This window comes from Dendrobates tinctorius, unplaced genomic scaffold (assembly GCF_039654945.1).
Source record: "Dendrobates tinctorius isolate UK_male_01 unplaced genomic scaffold, ASM3965494v1 ptg000086l, whole genome shotgun sequence".
NCBI classification, from domain to species: Eukaryota; Metazoa; Chordata; class Amphibia; order Anura; family Dendrobatidae; genus Dendrobates; species Dendrobates tinctorius.
The window spans coordinates 59,219,826-59,244,488 of NW_027361754.1; the positions used below are offsets into that span (position 1 = coordinate 59,219,826).

At 50.2% G+C, this 24,663-nt stretch overlaps 1 protein-coding gene across 1 annotated transcript in view; it reads left to right on the forward strand.

Moving 5' to 3' along the window:
• The window catches only part of LOC141097929 (ATPase family AAA domain-containing protein 3-A), a 112,428-nt gene that overhangs the window by 71,882 nt on the left and 15,883 nt on the right, over window positions 1-24,663 (forward strand). The window contains exons 9-15 of the mRNA XM_073585456.1: window positions 5,604-5,660; window positions 6,725-6,850; window positions 9,867-9,991; window positions 11,373-11,424; window positions 19,890-19,960; window positions 21,468-21,635; window positions 23,095-23,203. Of these exons, the coding sequence (XP_073441557.1) occupies window positions 5,604-5,660; window positions 6,725-6,850; window positions 9,867-9,991; window positions 11,373-11,424; window positions 19,890-19,960; window positions 21,468-21,635; window positions 23,095-23,203 (708 nt within the window). The remainder of the gene's footprint in view (window positions 1-5,603; window positions 5,661-6,724; window positions 6,851-9,866; window positions 9,992-11,372; window positions 11,425-19,889; window positions 19,961-21,467; window positions 21,636-23,094; window positions 23,204-24,663) is intronic.

Sequence of the window (24,663 nt, forward strand, 5' to 3'; positions counted from 1 at the left end):
GGGGTGGAGTTGGAGGCGCAGGTAAGCCAGGGATTGAAGCGGAGAGCGGTACAGTAGCCTCCCCCTCCCTGCCCAGGGATGGGGTTGAGAAGCACCTCCGTAGAGCCCCCTCGGCGGCCCGGCTCACCTTTGGTTGATCAGGCCGGGACCAGGTAGTCCGTCTCTCACCCGGCGCTGCCCCCGGCGGGTAACGCCGCACGCGGAGCGCGGCCGGAGCCCGGGCCCCCGCTGTATGGGGAGATCCGTGAGCGCGCGCCCGCCGACTTCCGGGGATGGCCGGAAGCCCCGCCCACTACTTCCGGGGGCGGAGAGCGGCGGGCGCGCACAGTGACCGGGGAGCTCCCGCCCCCTCCCTCCAACGCCGCACGTGGAGTGCGGCCAGAGCCCGGCGGGCGGCCACGGTCCCCGCTGTATGGGGAGGTCCGGAGTCCGCGCGCCCGCCCGCCGACTTCCGGGGATAGCCGGAAGCCCCGCCCACTAACTTCCGGGGGCGGAGAGCGGCGGGCGCGCACAGTTACCGGGGACCTCCCGCCCCCCTCCTTGCATTTCCTCGCCGAAGTGGGGCCGGAAGCCGCCCCCTATCTCCCAGAGTGCGAGTGCCCCGGCGTGTAACGCCGCACGGAAGAGACGCAAAGTTGGGCCATTACCGGTGGGTAAGTGCATCCCCGTTGCGAGTGCCGCACTAGTAGTCAAGGAAGGGGTTATCCTCCTCCTCCTACCCTACCTTGCAATATGTCTGGCAAAGGGAAAGCTCACTCTTTCCTATACGCTGTTTGCGTTTCCTGTGGGGTCAGGCTGCCTAAAGCACAGCCGGGTAAATTTTGTGAAGCCTGCGAGTCGGAGCGAGCCCAGAAGCCCCCCATTGTTGCAGAGCCCAGAGGTCAGGACCCTCCAGAATGGGCGGTATCTTTATCAAACTCTATGATATCCCTTACAAAGGCAATTGAGTCTCTCCAAGGCCCAGGTAGGGACAAGGATGGTGGTCTGCCAGCGGAAGACAGCTCGTCCACGTCTCAGGACCCTCCGACCGTTAGAGGCCGCTCCAGCACCAGACAAGCTCATAGCAAGAGAGCTTGTTCCCCGTCGGCCGGACCCTCTGGGGCTTCGGTGGCGGGTATTAGGGTATCTCGTTCCCCGTCGCCGAGCTCAGGAAGCGAGCAGGATGAGGGCGAGGAGGAGGAGGAGGCCTGGAATCCAGAAAGCCTGGGATACCAAGACTCGGTGGACAGCCTCATTGAGGCAGTCAACCAGACTTTAGAGGTCGAGGACGATGTGTCCACGGCCTCAGGTCACAAGGTCTCCTTCAAAAAGACCAGGCGACCGCATAGAAGGTTTGCCACGCATCCGGAGTTCGAGGAGCTAGTTCAGAAACATAGGGAACACCCGGATAAGCGTTTTGCAATGCAAAAAGCGCTGCAAGCTAAGTATCCGTTTCCTCCTGAACTCCATAAGGGATGGGTGGAGTCGCCAGTAGTGGACCCACCGGTATCACGTTTAGCGTCAAGATCGCTATTGTCGATACCCAGCGGTTCTTCTATCAAGGACCCAACTGATCGCCTTATAGAGGGGCTTGCCCGCTCGGTGTATGAGGCAGCGGGGTCGGCCCTTGCCCCCTCCTTTGCGGCTACTTGGGTGGCTAAGGCCATGGTTTCGTGGGCGGACGCTCTGCAGAATGCCCTCCAAAACAGAGACCTGCCTGCGGAGGTCTTGGAGGTGACAAATCAGATCTTAGGGGCAAGTGATTTTCTCGTCAGCGCCTCTCTGGACGCGGCCGAGTGTTCTGCGGTGGCAGCAGCAAATGCGATCGCCATTAGGCGAGCATTATGGCTGAGATTGTGGAAAGCGGATTCTATCTCCAAAAAGTCCTTGACCTCATTGCCTTTTCAGGGCAATCGGTTGTTCGGTGAGAAGCTTGATAAGCTTATCTCAGAAGCCACAGGGGGGAGGAGTAGTTTCCTCCCGCAGCAGAGGACTTGGCCAGCATTCAGGCAGACACAGAGGCGTTTTCGGCCTTTTCGTAACCCCTGGAGGGGGTCTTCGGCCAGAGCATCCACCTCCGCAAATGATGGTCAGATTAGGGAAAGGCAAATCTCTTACAGAGCCAATCCGCTGGGTAGAGGCCGAGGCCGTTTGCCCAGAACAAGGGGGGCCAGATCCCAAAAGCCTCCAGCAAAATGACTCGAGGCGCTTCGTACCTTCGGACGACAGAGTGGGTGGACGCCTACTAAGGTTCAGCCACGTTTGGGTCGCAGTGGCACGCGACGCTTGGGTGGCAGAATTGATATCGTCCGGGTACAAGATAGAGTTTCTCGGACTCCCGCCACGGCGATTCTTCCGTTCCCGACTTTCCGGAACAGAGTCGCAGGCGGAGAGTTTGTTACAGGCCATAATGACGCTACAGCGCAACGGGGTCATTGTCCCAGTACCGAAAAGCGAAGAGACACAAGGTTTTTACTCCAACCTGTTTTCGGTCCCCAAAAAGGACGGGACAGTAAGGCCAGTATTAGATCTAAAAATCCTAAACAAATTCATCAGAGTCAGGCGGTTCCGGATGGAATCCCTCCGTTCGGTCATTTCAGCCATGGATCCAGGGGAGTTCCTGGCCTCGATCGATGTGCAGGATGCATATCTGCACATTCCGATTTTTCCTCCACACCAGAGGTTCCTGCGTTTTGCGATCGGAGGGCGACATTTTCAATTTGTTGCTCTGCCCTTCGGTCTGGCCACTGCTCCAAGAGTCTTTACGAAGATAATGGCGGTGGTTATGGCCATCCTGCATGCTCGGGGCATAACGGTACTACCTTACCTGGACGACCTTTTGGTAAAGGGGCCGTCCTTTCAGGCGTGCCAGGAGAATGTCAGTATCACGCTGGATACCCTGGCGCGTCTAGGCTGGTTGATCAATCGGAACAAATCGTCCTTGGTTCCAGCCCAGAGAATTGTATTCCTAGGCATGGTTTTCAACACCTCCCGGGGGCTGGTGATCCTCCCTCAGGACAAAGCGCGAAAGATCAAACAGGGGGTACGGAACCTTCTACAGCCAGGCTCCAGATCCATCCGGTACGGCATGAGTGTGTTGGGCAGAATGGTGGCGGCGATGGAGGCAATCCCGTTTGCCCAGTTCCATCTCCGTCCGCATCAGCATGCGCTCTTGTCAGCATGGGACAGAAGGCTGCTATCCCTCAGTCATCGGTGCAATTTGTCTCCGCTGGTCCGACAATCACTCCGATGGTGGACTCGCGACTCGTCTCTTGTCCAGGGGAAACCCTTTCCCCCGGAACAGTGGTTGGTGGTGACGACCGATGCAAGCCTGCAAGGTTGGGGAGCAGTTTTCCAGAGTCACACAGCCCAGGGGCGGTGGTCCATTCAGGAGATAATTCTCCCGATCAACATTCTGGAGATACGGGCAATACGATTGGCCCTGCAACATTTTCAGTGTTTCCTGAGACACCGGCCGGTGCGCATTCAGTCGGACAATGCTACAGCAGTAGCATATGTCAACCATCAGGGGGGCACGCGCAGCCAAACAGCCATGCGCGAGGTTGGACTGGTACTGCGTTGGGCCGAAAAGAACCACGTGGTAATTTCAGCGGTGCACATTCCGGGAGTCGAAAACTGGGCGGCAGATTTTCTCAGCCGACAGGGGGTCGCGGCAGGGGAATGGTCCCTGCACCCCGAGGTTTTTCAACAGATCTGCCAACGGTGAGGGACACCAGACGTGGACCTTATGGCATCCAGAGTGAACGCCAAAGTGCAAAGGTTCGTCGCTCGATCCCTCGACCCGCAGGCGATCGCAGCAGACACTCTGGTGCTTCCATGGAGCTAGTTTCGTCTCCCATACTTGTTCCCTCCCGCTACCTCTACTTCCAAGGGTCATCAGAAAGTTAAGGAGAGAGAAGGTTCCAGCAATTCTGCTAGCGCCAGACTGGCCTCGGAGGGCCTGGTATGCAGATCTGGACGTACCCTGGCGTCTACCAGATCGACCGGACTTGCTGTCCCAGGGGCCGATCTACCATCCGAACTTAGGGGCCCTGTGTTTGACGGCGTGGCCATTGAATCTTGGCTGTTAACACAGGCAGGATTCAGGCGCGATGTTGTGGCCACGATGGTGAGTGCCCGAAAACCTTCCTCGGCGAAGGTATATCATCGGACTTGGGAAGTTTTTTTCCGTTGGTGTAGGGATCGCGGAGTGGCTCCTCTGGTTTTTTCAACCCCCAACGTACTGGCTTTTTTGCAGGCAGGGCTGGACGCAGGGCTGGCTCCGAGTTCGCTCAGGACGCAAATCTCGGCCCTGTCGGTCCTTTTTCAACGAAAGGTCGCTTCGGTCTGGCAGGTTAAGATGTTTATGCAGGTGGTCGCACATTTAGTACCCCCCTATAAGGCGCCGACGGAATCATGGGACCTGAACTTGGTGCTCAGAGCCCTTCAGGAGCCCCCCTTCGAACCCTTACAAGAAGTCTCCTTACCTTACCTGTCCAGAAAAGTCGTTTTTCTGGTAGCTATTACGTCTATTAGGCGGGTTTCGGAATTGGCGGCTTTATCTTGTAAACCGCCGTTCTTGACTTTTTATAAGGATAAGGTAGTTTTAAGGCCAGCTCCCCCCTTCTTGCCGAAGGTTGTCTCTGCATTCCATATCAACGAAGACATTGTCTTACCTTCGTTTTGCCCGGCACCGGTGCACAGGGTAGAAAAGGCTTTGCACACACTGGATCTGGTAAGAGCTCTTAGGAGGTATGTGACAAGGACAGCATCTTTCCGCCGGACAGACTCTCTATTCGTGATCCCAGAAGGGAGACGGAAGGGGCTTGCTGCGTCCAAAGCGACTTTGGCCAGATGGGTTCGCCTGACGATTCAAGAATCTTATGAAATCAGTGGCACGCCGGTTCCGGCAGGGATCAAGGCACACTCGGCTCGAGCAGTGGGTGCCTCATGGGCACTGCGACACCAAGCTTCAGCGGAACAGGTGTGCAAAGCAGCTACCTGGTCCAGTTTGCATACGTTTGTCAAACATTATAACGTACATACCCAGGCATCCTCGGATGCAAGCCTGGGAAGAAAGATTCTTCAGGCAGCAGTTGTGCACCTCTAATCAGGGGCGCAAAGTAGCATGGATTGGGTGAGCTAAGATCCCGCCCAGGGACTGCTTTAGAACGTCCCACAGTCTCTGTGTCCCCCAATGAGACGAAGGAGAAACATGGATTTTTGTGAGTACTCACCGTAAAATCCTTTTCTCCGAGACGCTCATTGGGGGACACAGCACCCACCCTACTAGCCAGTTGGCTTTTGCTTATTTTAAGTTATACAAATCCTTATGTAAGGATCAGGGTGGTCCCTTTTCCAGACGTATAATTTCTTGCCTGAGTTTAAGGCGCGTTCTCCTACTGCTTATGCACTAAACTGAGTTACGCCCGGTCTGGGGGCGAGGGTGTATGCGGCGGAGGAGGAGCTAACTCTTTTTTTGTATACTTAGTGTCAGCCTCCAGACGGCAGAAGCACACACCCCACTGTCTCTGTGTCCCCCAATGAGCGTCTCGGAGAAAAGGATTTTACGGTGAGTACTCACAAAAATCCATGTTTTTTTTTCTTTTTTTTTTTCTTAATAGGTCACAAAGCGCCTTTTCAGTAAAATTCAGGATGCCTTAGAAGGAGTCGTCCTTAGTGTAAGTATAAGTATGTGAGGCTATTGGCCACGGGGGGCACATTTAGTTATTGGTGGGGTCTTAAATAGTCCCTTTTAAAGCATAGGTTAAAGATCTACATAATTTACGCCCGATCATCATCTTCTCTGATGTACAGCTTGTGGAGTCCATTGCCATTTAAAGGGGATGGCCACTACCCGGGCAACTCCTTTTTAAATTAAGTAGTCCCCATTCTAAAATAATAACAGATACTCACCGGTTGTTCCAGCGACATCGGGGCTCGCCTGACATTATGTCTGATCGCTATTGGACTGCTGCGCTCTCACTTTCTTGAGATGAAGCTCGGACATGAGTGCGTGGCATAACAATAGTGGCCAATGATAGCCGCTGGACTCGCGTGGCATAAACATGACGAACTCCGGTGCCGACAAAGCTGGAGCGACATTGGTGCGAACGGCGAGTATCTGTTTTTATTTTACAAAGTGGGATTCATTAGTTTAAAACGGGATGTCCAGATAGTGTACAACCCCCTTTTTAAGAAATCTTTAGCGTTTTCTCCCAGAGCTCAAAGCAGTCTCTGCTGACTCACTCTGTACAAGGTGCATGCTCCATCGCCGCTCCTTCCAAACTACTTTCCAAGTGGTTCAGGAGCTCCCAATCAGTCATGCCCACCCACCAGTTTAATATTTCTCACCTATTCAGTGGGTAAATGATAAATGTGAACCTGCACTTTAAATCCCAAAGTAATGAAAACCTCTACCTGGGCAACAATTCGGCTAGCATTTACCACTTATTCTCTTCTGCCATGTGCTTCACATTCCCCCTGATCCCATACCCTTGCGCTGAGGTCGTCCTTGGGTTATGAACTAAACAGATTAATTGGATGAACGAGTCCTTCTGTCCCTCGAAGAAGCCCATCTCAGTAAGCCCTGCCATAAAACAAGCTGGCGTTTATTTTTTGAAGTGGTCTGCGACTGTTCTTGATCGAGCCATAAAGATAGGCGCGTCACCTTCTGTCATTTAATGCTCACCCGTCTATGGACGCATCCTTAGGCGTGGAATGATTGATTTCTCTTATGTTTCAGCCCAAACTGGAAGAACGTGTAAGAGATATTGCAATTGCCACAAGGAACACGAAGCAGAATAAAGGTCTATACAGGAATATTTTAATGTACGGTCCTCCAGGGACGGGGAAGACGCTGTTTGCCAAGGTAAAGCAGCCAGTTTCCTAATGCACTGCAACATAGTTGGATTATTGAAGATAGTTACCCAACTGGCTAGAAAAGATCATTTTTAAAAGGGTTGTCCGTGTATAAAAATTTCCAGAATTAGTAAGTTATGCATCTTACTGATATGCTTTTCGCCTGATCTTCAGCAAACTCTGGTACTAGGAGGTCCTTTTCCATAAAGTCCAGTGGAGCTGTTGCAAATAGACAAGACCAGGACTCCAGTCCCTCAAATAAACCAAAGAATACAAATTGACTGTGCTACAATGGTCACATCTTCATCTATCGCATCAACACAGAGACTGACTTCTGTCTAATAGGAAGAATCATATTGCAGCTCATCTGGTTTTCCTTGTAAAACAAATAGTATTTTATTAGTTATACTCACAAACAGTTTAAAAGCGCTTTGATAAAAACAGTGGTCTTCGGGTTTCGCCCACAATGCTATCTTCTTCTGAGGTGCCCCAGAAGAAGCCATAATTGTGTGTGAAACTCTGGGTTTGGCTGACTGAACAGGGTTATGACAAGGTGGTCTGGTATGAAAACCTATGTCCATTGTTTTTATGAGTTTTTTTTTTTCACAATGTTTGTGACTATAACTAATAAACTGCTTCTTGTCTTACTGTGAAAATAGGTGGATCTGCTCTTTTTCTTCTTTATTAGATAGACTTACACTCACCTGATTGAGTTGTGCAGCCACAACATAAAATGTGCTCGCTTGATGTGACCCATACGACTGTCCACAATACAGTAGCAAGGGAAAAAAAGGGTTTTGTTCTTCGCTGCCAAGGATACCAATGGGAATTCCAGAAAAGGAAGTGGGAACCAGGATAAAAGAATGTGGTTTATCCTTTATTCTTCTATTATTATCTTCTATTCCTTTATCCTGATTCCTTTTCTGGAAATCCTATTGGTATTCTTGGCAGCGCAGAACAAAACCCCGTTTTTCTTTGCTATTGTATCGTGGGCACCCGATATATAGACCGAGAAGGTGGCTGGCTTTGCTATTGAAATGAGCAGTCAGACAGATGGCTCTCTGACATCCATTGACGCCAATCACTGGCCCTAGCCTTAAGGATAAGGGTCAAGAAAGTTGTATGAGTTCTGAAAAAGAAAACCTTTATCAATTGACTCTGCTATGAGCCCCTCATCTTTGTGGAGTCGCGTAATCTGGTAAAGGAAACTTGCACCCTGTCCCTATGCCAGCCCCTGTTGTGCTCTTTTTTAGACTGTACCTTCCTGTTTCAGGAAACAACACCTGTACATTAACTACAATGGTCAGATGACCCTATCTTTTTATTTTTTAATCGTCGTGTCTAATGAGCCTGTGGAATGTTCACTGTGACAGGAGGTACAGCTGACCTATTGCCCTATTGTGATTGGTGGATCCTGTGTTATTGTGTCTAGAGGTGTTACCTGTTATTCTAATCCTCCCTCTGATGATAGTGAGCCTGCTGATAACTCTTCCTAAAAGAACACAAAGTATGAGTGTAAAATTGTAAGTGTGAAATTTGCAAGTTTACTAATATTTTAGTGTTATGGAAAAAAAATAAAACCTTGCCAACATTTTTTTTCAAAATTACATTTTACACAAAAACCTGATTTATAAATAAAAAGGTAATGCTCTAATGATGATTTCATTTTTAAGGTGTCCTTACTTGTAATATTAGTAGCTTCATTATGTTTAGTCCCGGCACAAGCTGCATGCAGAGGTCATAGAGGTGGAGCCACAAAGCAGAAGAGTCACGCTGGGCAGGCCGTCTCGAGCACAGGATACATCCTCTCATACCGCCCTCTTCTGGTAGGCTGGGGTCTTTCAGTACAGGTCTAGTTCACTAATAAAACCGGTACATGTACACCCAGCAGCACTGCGCATGCAAACGGGCTTATTATGTGTATCCTGTGCTCAGGAATGTCCTTCATGCCTATTGTGACTCTTGTGCTGACCAGCTCCTCCTCCATGACTCTTGCCAGGTAATTTGCATACAGCAGGTACAAAAATGAAACATATGGACAAATCTAGAAAGCTATGCCTCAACAGTTAAAGGGGTATTCTCATCTCCATGATCCCATTTCAATATGTAGTAGGTGTAATAATAATAATAATAATAATAATAATAATAGAAAACACCTCCAATTAGAAATGTAGTATAGTTCTTCTGATAAGCTATGTCGCTTACCCTATGTGCAGGGCATTGCAGTATCTAAGTGTCCATGGTTACGATCATTAGCAACTAACTGTCACAATATGAATGATTGTAACCCTGGATACCTAAGCTTCTGCAATGCCCTGCACATGGGGGAAATGACGTAGCTTATCAGAAGAACTGTACTACATTTCTAATTGGCTGTATTTACTAATATTATTTACCTTCTACATATTAGGATAGAATCTTGGAGATGGCAGTACCCATTTAAAGCAATGGCCCTAAAAATCAGTGATATCCTATAACATCAGAGAAGAGCAAATGCAGGGGGTGCTGTACTTTTAATAGTCAGAAACAGAGAAATATTACACGTATATGTGCAGCAAGGGGTTAAGCCTAAGTGGTTTTTGGATGTCTGCCCCGCACCAGATCATTTTCCTGTGTGTTGTGTCTGTGCGATCCTGAAGCTGCCGCCATCGATTTGTGGGCTGACAATGCTGAGCCAAGTTTAGAGCCAACGTTGGTCGTCTCCCTAATTGAGAAATGGGCTGTATCGATGTGACGCGCGAACACAGCAGATTACTTGATGGGATTAATAGCTATCCACCTCCTTCCCAAAAAAAGATATATGCAATCGCTCCCTGGTGGGCTTTAGAGAATGTTTAACAAGATCATCGACGGAGGCTGCAACGAGAAATAAATGGCTTTCAGGATCAAAAACATCTTCCCGAGTCACTCAGCTGTCCAGGATCTATGGCGCATCCCCGGCCGCGTTAGCTTGTCATGTGACCAGATGTTCCGTGCTTGTTTGGTTCACCAGTGTGAGGTGATGTCTTTTTTTTTTTTTTTTGCAGAAACTCGCCATGCATTCCGGTATGGATTACGCCATCATGACCGGTGGTGATGTTGCCCCTATGGGGCGGGATGGAGTTACTGCAATGCATAAAGTTTTTGACTGGGCGAACACCAGCAAGAGAGGGTCAGTGATGAAAAATACTGTATGCAAACACTATACAGAAATAAATATTGGCACCCCTCCACATTACACCTGCAGGAGATTGGAAACCTATAGCTATAAATATGGCATTACTCCCCCTTTGCAGGTGTTACAGCTCCCACTCTTCTGGGAAGATTTTTTACAAGTTTTTGGAGGTGTCAGTGGGAATTTCTACCTTTAATCCAGAAGAGCATTTGGGAGGTCAGAGCGTGATGTTGGGAAGAGGCTGGGATTGCAATCTACATTTTAATTAATTCCAAAGGTGTTGGATGGGGCTGAGGCCCAGGATCTGTGTGGCCCGTCAGGTTCTTCCACCAAACTCCCTCAACCATGTGTGTACGGACCTTGTGCGCAGTCCTGGGGAACAGAAAATGGCCTTCCCCAAACTGTATCCACAAAGTTGGAAACTACAATAGTCTTACATGTTTTGTGCCAAATTATTAAAGCGACTGTTTGGGACTTTAAGATTGATGGCCTATCGGCGTATACGCGGCCACTATTCTGCTGAGGAAGCTGTGCTGTTTTTCTCCGTAATTCAGCAGTTCGGGCCTCCAGTGAAAGCGCACCCATACCGATTAAACATTGATGACGTATCCTAAGGATGGGCCATCAATGTTAAAGTCCCTGACAGCCCATTTAAGATTTCCCGTGACAAGAACTAAGGGGCCAAGGCCGACTCCTGAAAAGTAGCCCATAATATTATCCCTCCTCCACGAAACTGTACAGTGGGCACAATGTAGTCAGGTAGATAACGTTCTCCTGGAATCGCCAAACCCAGATTGCTCCATCAGATGCCAGATAGAGTAGTGAGATCCGTCACTGCACAGGACATGTTTTCTCCAGAGTCCAGTGGTGGTGGCTTTACACCACTCCATCCAACGCTCTGGGGTGTGCTTGGTGATGTAAGGCTGCATGTATCTGCTCAGCCACGAAGCTCCCAGCGGGGGCGCAGTGTTTGTCCTGATGTTATACCAGAGGAGTTCTGGACTCTGTAGTTATGGAGTCAGCAGAGCGATGGTGACTTTTCTGCCCTCTGCTCCTCAGCACTCGGTGACCCTGAACTGTAACATTATGGGGTCTCTGAATTAAAACTACAAATGCCATGATTAACTTGTGTGACCCAACACTTTTGTCTTTATAGTGTTTTTGATTAAAAAATGAATAATTGTGAATAGAAATGTACTGTTCTCTGCATTAATGTGATTTTTCAGATGCTGTGTACTGTATATATGGGCAGACATGTAAGATATAACAGTCCCACGGACAGAAGGAAATGTGCTTAAATAGATTTTGGTGTTGATGTAGTTGGACAATAATCATAAATGAATGCGATTTTCCCTATAATCCTTCTCTTGTCTTTCAGACTCTTGTTGTTTGTGGATGAAGCTGACGCTTTCTTGAGGAAGAGGGCCACAGTATGTAATCACTCCTCCGTCTATGCTAACATGGGCCACTAACCCCTAATCTGCAGGTCATATAACTGCATCTTATATAGCGTGGATAGTATAGGGACGTACCACCTTTTCTGCTCGGACGGCGCTACTGTCGCATTGAGCCAAGGCCTCCTGTAAGACTTAAAGGGAGAGAATGACTGACCAAACCAACAACAGATGCTCGGTGCACCCTTGGTGTGGCCAAACATTAACATGCACCTTCCACCTGCTTGTTTTCCATCTATCTCCGTACTACTCTGGCTCTATGAAGCCAGAACTGTCAATCAAAGAAAAGGGACTTGGAGGTGGACACTGAGGGGAACATTTAAATATTTGGCTACACCAAAGGTGCCCAAAGCACCTGGCCTTTGTTCGAACAGTCATTTTGTGCAGACAGAGTCCCTTTAAACAGCTATTCTCATCGAAGACATAAATGTCTTATGGGTGCTGATCCCACTTCCAGGTGTCTCGGCCATTGTACTCTAGAAAAATACATCATGCATGATTGTGTCTCTCCAATGAACATTGCTGAGTATTTTACTCCTTCCACCAGTGGGCCACATGGAGCCCACTCGGTGCCGCGCTCAGCCATGTGGTCACAAAGATAAGCATCACTTAGCACGGGAGCAGGCATGGGTAAGAACTATTGGTGCAGTGTGCCGCTATCTCTGGGATCCCCAAGTATCAGCAGAATGAGGTCTCACGGTGGCCATCCATGTCTGTTGCTCTCATCATTAGGCACAATCAAAAACCTGATAAAGAAAGTGGATTTTTGGGGAATCAGAATCTTATTTTTTTGTGTGTGTGCCGCATGGTGTGACTGGTATCTTATCTCCGGAGTCCCCCGTCAGTAGGTGAGCCGTGGCTCAGTGTACAGATTTCAGGGGCAGTATTGCCCTGTCAGCGATCCATGTGCTCCAGTTGTAAGGTCTAATTAATCCCGTCTGGTAAGTACTCGGCCAGTTTGAGCAGACAGATGACCGCCTCTCACTTAATTAAGTGACTCCACATGCAGATTTAGATTTCTCTTTTTAAATCATTATTGGTAAAAAGACGTCTTCAGGCTCGGCTCTCATGCTGCCTCCTCATAATTAGTCCGAGGACCTGAAATCCCATGTCGGCCTCCAAACTTGGATTTTAGAGAAGTTTAGAGAGAGGCGTAACATTGCTTTTATGGGGGTATTTCCACCTTATATAGTCATCACTTAATAGATGCGGGTCCGATCTCTGGAACCCCCATCGTTCCTGAGAACACAGAGGCTGCTGTGCTGCAGACCCAGCAGTAAATCATTGCATAGTGGCACCCCAAGTCACCCGCTGTACTGGGGATGCTGCAGCACCTCCTGTGCTAAAACAGTGCATACGTTAAAAAAATAATGATAATCTGTAGGGTCGCACTTGCATACACTGTAATCGGCTGCACCCAGATGAGAAGAGGGCAACTTTTTTTTTTTTTCCCCTGCAAATACATGCTAGACTACCATATGTAGGTGCGGGGACTCGACCATATTTCTCCTTCGTCTCATTGGGGGACACAGAGACTGTGGGTGTGTGCTTCTGCCGTCTGGAGGCCGACACTAAGTGTACAAAAAAAGAGTTAGCTCCTCCTCCGCCGCATACACCCTCGCCCCTAGGCCGGGCGTAACTCAGTTTTTGCTTAGTGTCTGATGGAGGCACACGCAGTCTGGAGTTCCAGACTAGATTTTTTTTTTTTTCCCTTCCCTTTTTTTCTATGAAGATAAGATAGGGGCGACGGATCCTATAGAGAGGATCCGATCTCCCCAAATCACCAACGGGCGACCACGTGTGAGTAACCCTCCACGTGTCCTCTCCCGCACCGAGGGACACATCTGGGACTTTTTTCCAGACATCTATTTTTTAACGAAAGAGGGGCAACGCGTCCTGATTAGAGGACTCGGTTTCCCCACAACTTCATCAGGCGCGTGTGAGCAGAACCAGTGGTCAGCCTCCACGTTGTTCCTCTCCTACAACAGCAGTGTATGGAGGCCCCGTCCACCCCTTGGTTGTGAGTCCAGGGGGCTGAATCGGAGGCGCAGGTGAGAGCGCGCCCAGGAGCGGGGGATCCGGTACAGGGGGAAGAGGCCGCGAGTAAAACCGACAGAGCCCCCCCCCCCCCGCCGCACGGCGGATGGTCCTGCTCACCTTTTAATATATGGGGGATCCGCTCCTGGAGCGCACCGCAAGTTGGCGCTGGTGAGTAGCGGTAGCTAGGCACCCGGGCTCCGCACGCCACGTGTATCGGAGCGCGGCCGGAAGCCCGCCGGCGGCCGCGGCCCCGCTGCAATCGCGCGAAGCCGCGCGCCGACTTCCGGTGGTAGCCGGAAGTCCCGCCCGCTGACTTCCGGTGGTAGCCGGAAATCCCGCCCGCTGACGCGGCGGTGGCGGCGGCGAATGCGGAGACGCGCGATATAGGTTCCGGAGAGACTTCCGCCCTAACACCTCGCATCCACGCAGGGGTACTGCAGACAGGAGCCGGTGGGTGAGTGTAACTCCGTTTGGAGAACCACGCTGCTTGTCAGGGAAGAGGTTACCCTCCTCCTCCTTCTACTCTGCCTTCAGCCTGTGCAAGTATGTCTGCCAAAGGGAAAGCTCACTCTTTCCTTTACGCGGTTTGCGTGTCCTGTGGGGTCAGGCTGCCAAAGGCACAGGCGGGTAAATATTGTGAAGCCTGTGAGTCGGAGCGCGCCCAGGAGCCCCCCACTGTTTCTGAACCCAGGGGTCAGGACCCCCCGGAATGGGCGGTGTCCTTATCGCAGTCTATGCTGTCCCTTACAAGGGCAATTGAATCCCTTCAGGGCCCGGGCAGGAACAGGGAGGGGGGTCTGCCAGCGGAAGAGAGCTCGTCCTCGTCTCAGGACCCTCCAACCATTAGAGGTCGCTCCAGTACCAGGCAAGCTCATATCAAGAGGGTTCGTTCCCCGTCGGCCGGACCCTCCGGGGCTTCGGCGACGGGTATTAGGGCATCCCGTTCCCCGTCACTGAGCTCTGGGAGCGATCAGGATGAAGGAGAGGAGGAAGAGGCCTGGAATCTAGAAAGTCTGGGGTTCCAGGATTCGGTGGACAGTCTCATTGAGGCAGTCAACCAGACATTAGAGATCGAGGACGATGTGCCCACAGCCTCAGGTCACAAGGTCTCTTTTAAGAAATCCAGGCGACCACATAGAAGATTTGCCACGCATCCGGAGTTTGAGGAGCTAGTCCAGAAACATAGAGATCACCCGGATAAGCGTTTTGCAATGCAAAAAGCGCTGCAGGCAAAGTATCCGTTTCCCCCTGAGCTCCATAAGGCTTGGGTAGAGTCGCCAGTAGTGGACCCTCCGGTATCACGTTTAGCATCAAGATCGCTATTGTCGATACCCAGTGTTTCCTCTATAAAGGACCCAACTGATCGCCTCATGGACGGGCTTGCCCGCTCGGTATATGAGGCAGCAGGGTCGGCTCTGGCCCCCTCCTTTGCGGCGACTTGGGTGGCTAAGGCCATGGTTTCGTGGGGGGACGCTCTGTATAAGGCCCTCCAGGACAGGGATCTCCCCGCGGAGGTCTTAGAGGTGGCAAATCAGATGTCAGGAGCAAGTGATTATCTTGTCAGCGCCTCACTGGACGCGGCCGAGTGCTCGGCGGTGGCGGCGGCGAATGCGATCGCCATTAGGCGTGCATTATGGCTGAGGCTGTGGAAAGCGGATTCTATCTCTAAAAAATCCTTAACCTCATTGCCGTTTCAGGGCAATCGACTGTTCGGTGAGAAGCTGGATAGGCTTATCTCAGAAGCCACAGGGGGGAAAAGTAGTTTCCTTCCGCAGCAGAGAAGTTGCCCGGCATTCAGGCAAACGCAAAGGCGTTTTCGACCCTTTCGTAGCCCCTGGGGGGGGACTTCGGCCAGGGCGTACTCCTCCGCAAACGATGGCCAGAATAGGGAAAAACAAGTCTCTTACAGGGCCAATCCGCTGGGTAGAGGCCGAGGCCATTTACCCAGAGCGAAGGGGGCCAAGCCCCAAAAGCCTCCAGCTAAATGACTGGAGGCACTCCGTACCTACGGACGACAGAGTGGGCGGACGCCTACTAAGGTTCAGCCACGTTTGGGTCGCAGTGACACGCGACACTTGGGTGGCAGAACTTGTATCGTCCGGGTACAAGATAGAGTTTGTCGGACGGCCACCTCAGCGATTCTTCCGTTCGCGACTTTCCAAAACAGATTCGCAGGCAGAGAGTTTGTTACAGGCTGTAACATCGCTACAGCACAAAGGGGTCATCGCCCCAGTGCCGCAGGGCGAAGAGTCGCAGGGGTTTTACTCCAATCTTTTTTCGGTCCCCAAAAAAGACGGGACTGTGAGGCCGGTTCTGGATCTAAAGATCCTAAACAGATTCATCAGGGTCAGGCGATTCCGGATGGAATCCCTCCGCTCGGTCATTGCAGCCATGGATCCAGGGGAATTCCTGGCCTCAATCGATGTGCAGGATGCATATCTGCATATTCCGATATTCCCCCCACACCAGAGGTTCCTGCGATTTGCGATCGGAGGACGTCACTTCCAATTCGTGGCTCTGCCCTTCGGTCTGGCCACTGCCCCCAGAGTCTTTACAAAGATAATGGCGGTGGTTATGGCCATCCTACATGCACGGGGCATAACGGTGTTACCTTACCTGGACGACCTTTTGGTAAAGGGGCCGTCGTTTCAGGAGTGCCAGGACAATGTCAGTATTACTCTGGATACCCTGGCCCGTCTGGGCTGGCTGATCAATTGGAGCAAGTCGTCTTTGGTTCCAGCCCAAAAAATCGTGTTCCTGGGCATGATTTTCGACACCTCCCGGGGGCTGGTGATCCTCCCTCAGGACAAGGCGCAAAAAATCAAGCAAGGGATACGGAACCTTCTACAGCCGGGCTCCAGATCCATCCGGTATGGCATGAGTGTTTTGGGCAGAATGGTGGCGGCGATAGAAGCAATCCCGTTTGCCCAGTTCCATCTCCGTCCGCTTCAGCATGCGCTCTTGACAGCATGGGACCGGAGGCTGCTGTCTCTCAGTCATCGGTGCAAGTTGTCTCCGCTGGTACGGGGTTCGCTCCGGTGGTGGACTCGCGACTCGTCTCTGGTCCAGGGGAAACCCTTTCCCCCGGAACAATGGTTGGTGGTGACGACCGATGCAAGCCTGCAAGGTTGGGGAGCAGTTTTCCAGAGTCACATAGCCCAGGGGCGGTGGTCCGTTCAGGAGATAGTTCTCCCGATCAACATTCTGGAGATACGGGCAATACGATTGGCCCTACAACATTTCCAGTGTTTCCTGAGACACCGGCCGGTGCGCATCCAGACGGACAATGCTACAGCAGTAGCATATGTCAACCATCAAGGGGGCACGCGCAGCCAGGCAGCCATGCGCGAGGTCGGACTGGTACTACGTTGGGCGGAGAAGAACCGCGTGGTAATTTCAGCGGTGCACATTCCAGGAGTCGAAAACTGGGCGGCAGATTTTCTCAGCCGACAGGGGGTCGCGGCAGGGGAATGGTCCCTGCACCCCGAGATCTTTCAGCAGATCTGCCAACGGTGGGGGACACCAGACGTGGACCTTATGGCATCCAGAGAGAATGCCAAAGTACTAAGGTTTGTCGCTCGATCCCTCGATCCGCAGGCAATCGCAGCAGACGCGCTGGTGCTCCCGTGGAGCCAGTTTCGTCTCCCGTACTTGTTCCCCCCGCTGCCGCTGCTTCCAAGAGTTATCAGGAAAATAAGGAGAGAGAAGGTTCCAGCAATTCTGCTGGCCCCAGACTGGCCCCGGCGGGCCTGGTACGCAGATCTGGTCCAACTAGTGGTGGACGTACCCTGGCGTCTTCCAGATCGGCCGGACTTACTGTCCCAAGGGCCGATCTGCCATCCGAACTTAGGGGCCCTGTGTTTGACGGCGTGGCCATTGAATCTTGGCTGTTAACACAGGCAGGATTCAGACGCGATGTGGCGGCCACGATGGTGAGTGCCCGAAAGCCTTCCTCGGCGAGGGTGTATCATCGGACTTGGGAAGTTTTCTTCCGTTGGTGTAGGGATCGTGAAGTGGCTCCTCTGGTTTTTTCGATCCCCAACGTACTGGCTTTTCTACAGGCAGGGCTGGACGCAGGGTTGGCCCCGAGTTCCCTCAGAACGCAAATCTCGGCCCTGTCGGTACTTTTCCAACGAAAAGTCGCTTCCGTCTGGCAGGTTAGGACGTTTATGCAGGGGGTCGCACATTTAGTACCCCCCTATAAGGCGCCGACGGAATCATGGGACCTGAACTTGGTGCTCAGAGCCCTTCAGGAGGCCCCTTTCGAACCATTGCAAGAGGTCTCCTTACCTTACCTGTCCAGAAAGGTTGTTTTTCTAGTAGCCATAACGTCTATTAGGCGGGTTTCGGAATTGGCGGCCTTATCTTGTAAACCACCGTTCCTAACCTTTTATAAGGATAAGGTAGTTTTAAGGCCAGCTCCCCCCTTCTTGCCGAAGGTTGTGTCTGCATTTCATATCAACGAAGACATCGTCTTACCCTCGTTTTGCCTGGCACCGGTGCACAGGGTAGAGAAGGCTTTGCACACCCTGGATCTGGTAAGAGCTCTTAGGAGGTATGTGACAAGGACGGCGCCATTCCGCCAGACAGACGCTCTATTCGTGGTTCCAGAGGGAAGGGGCTCGCTGCGTCCAGAGCGACTTTGGCCAGATGGGTTCGCCTGACGGTCCAAGAAGCTTATCAAATCAGTGGCACGCCGGTTCCGGCAGGGATCAAGGCTCACTCGGCACGGGCAGTGGGTGCCTCATGGGCACTACGACACCAGGCTTCAGCGGAGCAGGTATGCAAAGCAGCTACCTGGTCCAGTTTACATACGTTTGTCAAACATTATAACGTACATACCCAGGCATCCTCGGATGCAAGCCTGGGAAGAAAGATTCTCCAGGCAGCAGTTGCGCACCTCTAATCAGGGGCGCAAATTAGCAGGGATTGGGTGAGCTAAGATCCCGCCCAGAGGACTGCTTTAGGACGTCCCACAGTCTCTGTGTCCCCCAATGAGACGAAGGAGAAACATGGATTTTTGTGAGTACTCACCGTAAAATCCTTTTCTCCGAGACGCTCATTGGGGGACACAGCACCCACCCTATTAGCCAGTTGGCATTTACTTATTTTGAGTTTTACAAATCCTTGTACAAGGTTTAGGGTGGCCCCCTTTTTCAGACATATAGTTTCTTGCCTGAGTTTAAGGCGCGTTCTCCTACTGCTTATGCACTAAACTGAGTTACGCCCGGCCTAGGGGCGAGGGTGTATGCGGCGGAGGAGGAGCTAACTCTTTTTTTGTACACTTAGTGTCGGCCTCCAGACGGCAGAAGCACACACCCACAGTCTCTGTGTCCCCCAATGAGCGTCTCGGAGAAAAGGATTTTACGGTGAGTACTCACAAAAATCCATGTTTTTCAAGCACAGCGAAGACACTCTGTTGGCACACGAGCATGTTCAGATAACACCTTATCCCAGCACGTTCGCTCATCTATATATATACATCTATATATATAATCTGCAGCTGGCCGCTGTCCACGAATTCCACAAGGCACCGGGGCAGTCAGTTGCACAGGCGCGACCACGAGCTGCGCCTGCGCAAGTTACATACATGTCTCCGCTATTCCCACACAAACGCAGTAACAGCCGCGTCGTTACTATGCATGCGTGGGAATAGCAGTGACGTGTATGTAAGTTGTGCAGGCACAGCTCATGGCCGCGTCGTTACTACGCATGCGCAGGAATAGCAGTGACATGTATGACGCTTGCTCAGGCGCAGTTCGTGGGAATAGCGGAGACGTGTGTCACTTGCACAGGCGCAGTTTGTGGCCTTGCCGCGTCACTACGCATGTACGGGAATAGCGGTGATGTGTATATCACTTGTGCAGGCACAGTTCGTGGGAATAGCGGAGATATGTGTCACTTGCGCAGGCGCAGTTCGTGGCCTTGCCGCATCGCAAGGCTACGAACTGCGCCTGCTCATGTGACATTATGTCACTGCTATTCCCGCACATGCGTAGTAACGACGTGGCAAGGCCATGACCTGCGCAAGTGACCCTCAGGTTCGGTATTAGACAGTGTATACATTTGCCTGGAGTGTTCCTTTAAATTATCGGTCTTGCTTTTGGCACATTCCTTTACAAAACGTATGCAAGTAACACACATGTGAGTGCACGGTTTAGAAATGTGAGCTGCTTGGCTCTGCAAGGAGAGGTGCTGTGGCAGAATATAACAATATTGTCTTTCCCGACCCATGTAGAGTGTGGAGATCTGCAATATAATGTGGGAGAGTAGCGAGGGACCCCAAGCATGATCCCACTGAGCGCTCCAGCCTAGCCATTATACAAGGCTGGATAGCAGACGTCACCGGCTAATAAAGACAGATGTGATTGGACAGCTGCCTCCTCTGCTTTATTTTACAGGAGAAAATCAGTGAAGATCTAAGAGCGACACTAAATGCTTTCCTGTACAGGACCGGGGAGCAGAGTAACAAGTGAGTCCTGTCTGCCCGCCGCACATCAGCAACTTGGATTTCTTATTTAATGGCTCATTCACATTGTTCCAAGATCAGACTGCAATGCACGGACCCGAGTGTGGCAGTCTCCTACAAATGCATAAAGCGGTCACGTTCGGGTCTGTCTGTCCGTGCATTAACGGTCTGATCTCGGATCACAGACGTCTGTATGAGCCCTAAAGAGAATGTGTCACCAAAAAATGGCTTTTTGTGTATATCAATATTTTAGGATTCCTTTATTTGTTTTAACGCCACATTTCCCTGCATTGATACTTGCTCCGAAGCCACGATCCAGCGAAACATCAATACTTGCTACCTCTATACGTTCAAACAGTGAATCCGCAGCGGAAAATATCTGCAGCACCTTCAGTGCAGATTTTCTTGCAGCTTCTTTACTGCAGATCGGGTACAATTATAAATAAAAAGATGCATATGTAATATATTTTACCTTCTCTGGTGCTCTTCTGGTAATGGTAGCATTCTCTTCCTCTGGTTTCTGGATCTCGGGCTCCAGTAATAATGTCTGTGATTGACTTCAGCAGTCACATGAAATGACATATCGCTGAAGGTCAGGAAAGTGTTAACTTGAGTGCACTTTTTTTTTTTCCTTCAATTTCCAAAAAGGTATTTTTTCATGTTCTGAAGTTGCAGATTTGGCAGCAGATCATCTCCAATAATTGGGCATTATTATACGTTTTTGACTTTCCCATCGTAGGGCTAAATCCGCAATTTAAATTGACACACTGCGGTTTTCAACATTTTCTGCCTAGGAATTTTTTTCGCTGCCAGTTGGAAAATCCGCATCCGTTTTTCACTATGGACAAGTGTGCCACAGATGTCAGCCGCACCTCGCGTTTTGGGTGCGTGTGATATTCCGCAAGTGACCTGCAAATGGTTAATGGAGCCAGTCAGCGCTGCCTCTGCCTGCGGAGTAGATTAATATCTTGTGATAAAGACTTTTTGTTCTGTAATGAGCAATGCTAATGGTCCGGCTTGTTAAAATGACATGTGCACAGTGTGGGACGTGAAATACACAGGACAAATAAAAACCTGCTCGATCTAACGCTGATGATTTTATTGATCTGATGAGATGCATGTGTAATGAGATTTTTGGAACGTTTTGGGGTCCATTTAGGTCGTGTAATATGTGCAATGATACAGGCTGTCGTTATCCTATTATACTCAGGCGGCTGTCCTAATAAACTTATATATAATCCTGGGGTAGTCCTCAAGCTCTGTCCTGAGATCCCAAGCAACAATGTGGCTTCTGACAATAATGTCCAATTATTGGAGATGATCTGCTGCTTCAGACAGAAGGACACGTGTTCGATTATAGTATAGGCATTGCTGCTTTTCGGTGGCGGTATGCTGTACTTAAGATGCTTTTTGTAACATATACATCAAGCAAAGGGTCTTATCGCAATGTGAACAGGGCCGTACTCTGGTAATATATGATGTCATAACCTGTTTCTATTTCTCTCTCCAGATTCATGTTGGTGCTGGCAAGTAACCAGCCAGAACAGTTTGACTGGGCCATCAACGATCGAATAGACGAGATAGTCAACTTTGCTCTCCCGGGACTGGAGGAGAGAGAGCGCTTGGTCCGTCTGTACTTCGATAAATATGTCCTACAGCCTGCAAGCGAGGGGAAGCAGTGAGTCTGCTTTGGTGATACTTGTTTTCTTATCAGTAATGAAAGATCAAACAAAACCTGTGGTCGATTTTGGCCCGTGCCCCACTATGGGCTGAGCACAACAACGGTCTGCATCCTACTATGGACTTGACCCTGATGGTCAGTTTCCCACTATGGGCTAAGCACAGCAACAGTATGTGTCCCACTATGGACTTGGCCCCATAATGGTCCGCGTCCCACTATGGGCTAAGTACAACTGTCCGTGTCCCACTATGGACTTGGCTCCATAATGGTCCGTGTCCCACTATGGACTTGACCTCATAATGGGCCATGTCCCACTATGGACTTGGCCCCATAATGGTTCGCGTCCCACTATGGACTTGGCCCTATAATGGTTCGCGTCCCACTATGGACTTGGCCCCATAATGGTTCGCGTCCCACTATGGACTTGGCCCCATAATGGTTCGCGTCCCACTATGGACTTGGCCCCATAATGGTTCGCCTCCCACTATGGACTTGGCCCCATAATGGTTCGCGTCCCACTATGGACTTCGCCCCATAATGGTTCGCGTCCCACTATGGACTTGGCCCCATAATGGTTCGCGCCCCACTATGGACTTGGCCCCATAATGGTTCGCGCCCCACTATGGACTTGGCCCCATAATGGTTCGCGCCCCACTATGGACTTGGCCCCATAATGGTTCGCGCCCCACTATGGACTTGGCCCCATAATGGTTCGCGCCCCACTATGGACTTGGCCCCATAATGGTTCGCGCCCCACTATGGACTTGGCCCCATAATGGTTCGCGCCCCACTATGGACTTGGCCCCATAATGGTTCGCGCCCCACTATGGACTTGGCCCCATAATGGTTCGCGTCCCACTATGGACTTGGCCCCATAATGGTTCGCGTCCCACTATGGACTTGGCCCCATAATGGTTCGCGTCCCACTATGGACTTGGCCCCATAATGGTTTGCGTTCCACTATTGACCTGGCCCCATAATGGTCCGCGTCCTACTGAGAACTTGGCCCCATAATGGTCCGTGTGCCCACTATGGAATTGGCCCCATATATATCAGAATCCAAAAATTTCTCTCTGACGCCTCAGTTGTTCAAGGGCAGATTTTACTTTTCACAGGATGCCCTATCATGTACTGCTGATTTTTATTTTTTTTAAGCTGGTCTCATTAAACCCAAGTGTTTTTCGGATCCGGCATAACCCATATAAATGTTTGTTCATGGCAATTGCTGGCTCTTCTCCCAGCTCAGTTTCTACCTTGAGTCTTTTAGAATGGATTTATGATGTAAGTGGACACTAAATAAGGGGCTTCATGTGGTCAGATGGTGGCGGTCCTGCTATGCATTAGCTCTGTTTAGAAGCCATTGTCCTGCCCTGCGCACGCTCTCCCATGCAGAGTAAAGTGCTCCATTAGTTCATGTCTCCGAGCTGTTACAATCTGGTTTCATTATTTTGTTTAGGCGGCTAAAAGTTGCACAGTTTGACTATGGGAAGAAGTGCTCCGAGCTGGCGAAAATTACCCAAGGCATGTCTGGCCGAGAGATCTCCAAGCTGGGAGTTGCCTGGCAGGTACGTTGCATTTTTGGAGGGGCACATGGTGTGTAGTAGACCTTTTTAGAAGAACAGTTTTTTTAAAAAATGTATTGGTATATACTATAAATTCTACTGGAGGGTGCGATGATATCGCTAGGGGTGCGCGACCATGGAGCTGCATCACCTGCAGCTTTCAGATTCATCCAGGGTGTTCCAACATGAAGTTTGTTAGATCAACTCTTGTTCATTTCAGAAGGTCGGTGTTAAATTTGTTTTTATGGACCTATAAATTCCCTCCTTTTATAGAGTGTGGAAATTAAAGGGTTTATCCAGGACAATGTTTTTTGGGTTTTTTTTATTTTACTATGAGCCAAAAAACAGGTAAGTAGTTACTAACGATCTGCCTGCTCTACCCGGCACGGATCGGTCATTGCCAGACCCTGCTGGTGATTCAGCTGCTCTGCCAATGGGGCGTAAATGCTATTGTCATGCTGATTGACAGCTGGATCACCGCAGTTAGGCAGCAGGGAGCCGGCTGTCAATCAGCATGACATCGCCACTCACGTCCTATCAAAAGAGCAGAAGAGAAGCAACTGTATCGCCTGCCAAAGTAGTCTATGACCACTCTTTCGGCAGAGATCACCGCCGGCTACAACAGAAAGGTAGATGGTGAATACCGTGTTTCTCGGACTATAAGACGCACCACAGGATTAGAAATCAGAAAATACGAAAAACATTTTTCCCATTTATTAAAACTTCTGTAAAGTGGAGAGTTAATTATCACTAATGTTAAATGGATTGCCCAGTCCAAATCGATAAGTCTACAGTCACTCTGTGTGACTGCAAACTTATGAATCCCTCCAGCACACACTGCACGCTGCGAGGGTATGTATGGGTTATACAGTGCCTTGCGAAAGTATTCGGCCCCCTGGAACTTTTCAACCTTTTCCCACATATCATGCTTCAAACATAAAGATACCAAATGTAAATTTTTGGTGAAGAATCAGCAACAAGTGGAACATAAATGTGAAGTTGAATGAAATTTATTGGTTATTCAAAATTTTTGAGGAAATTCAAAAACTGAAAAGTGGGGCGTGCGATATTATTTGGCCCCTTTAACTTATTACTTTGTTGCGCCACTTTTTGCTGCAATTACAGTTGCAAGTCACTTGGGGTATGTCTCTATCAGTTTTGTACATCGAGAGACTGAAATTCTTGCCCATTCTTCCTTGGCAAACAGCTCGAGCTCAGTGAGGTTGGATGGAGATCGTTTGTGAACAGCAGTTGTCAGCTCTTTCCACAGATTCTCGATTGTATTCAGGTCTGGACTTTGACTTCGCCATTCTAACACCTGGATACGTTTATTTGTGAACCATTCCATTGTAGATTTTGCTTTATGTTTGGGATCATTGTCTTGTTGGAAGACAAATCTCCGTCCCAGTCTCTGGTCTTTTGTAGACTCCAACAGGTTTTCTTCAAGAATGGTCCTGTATTTG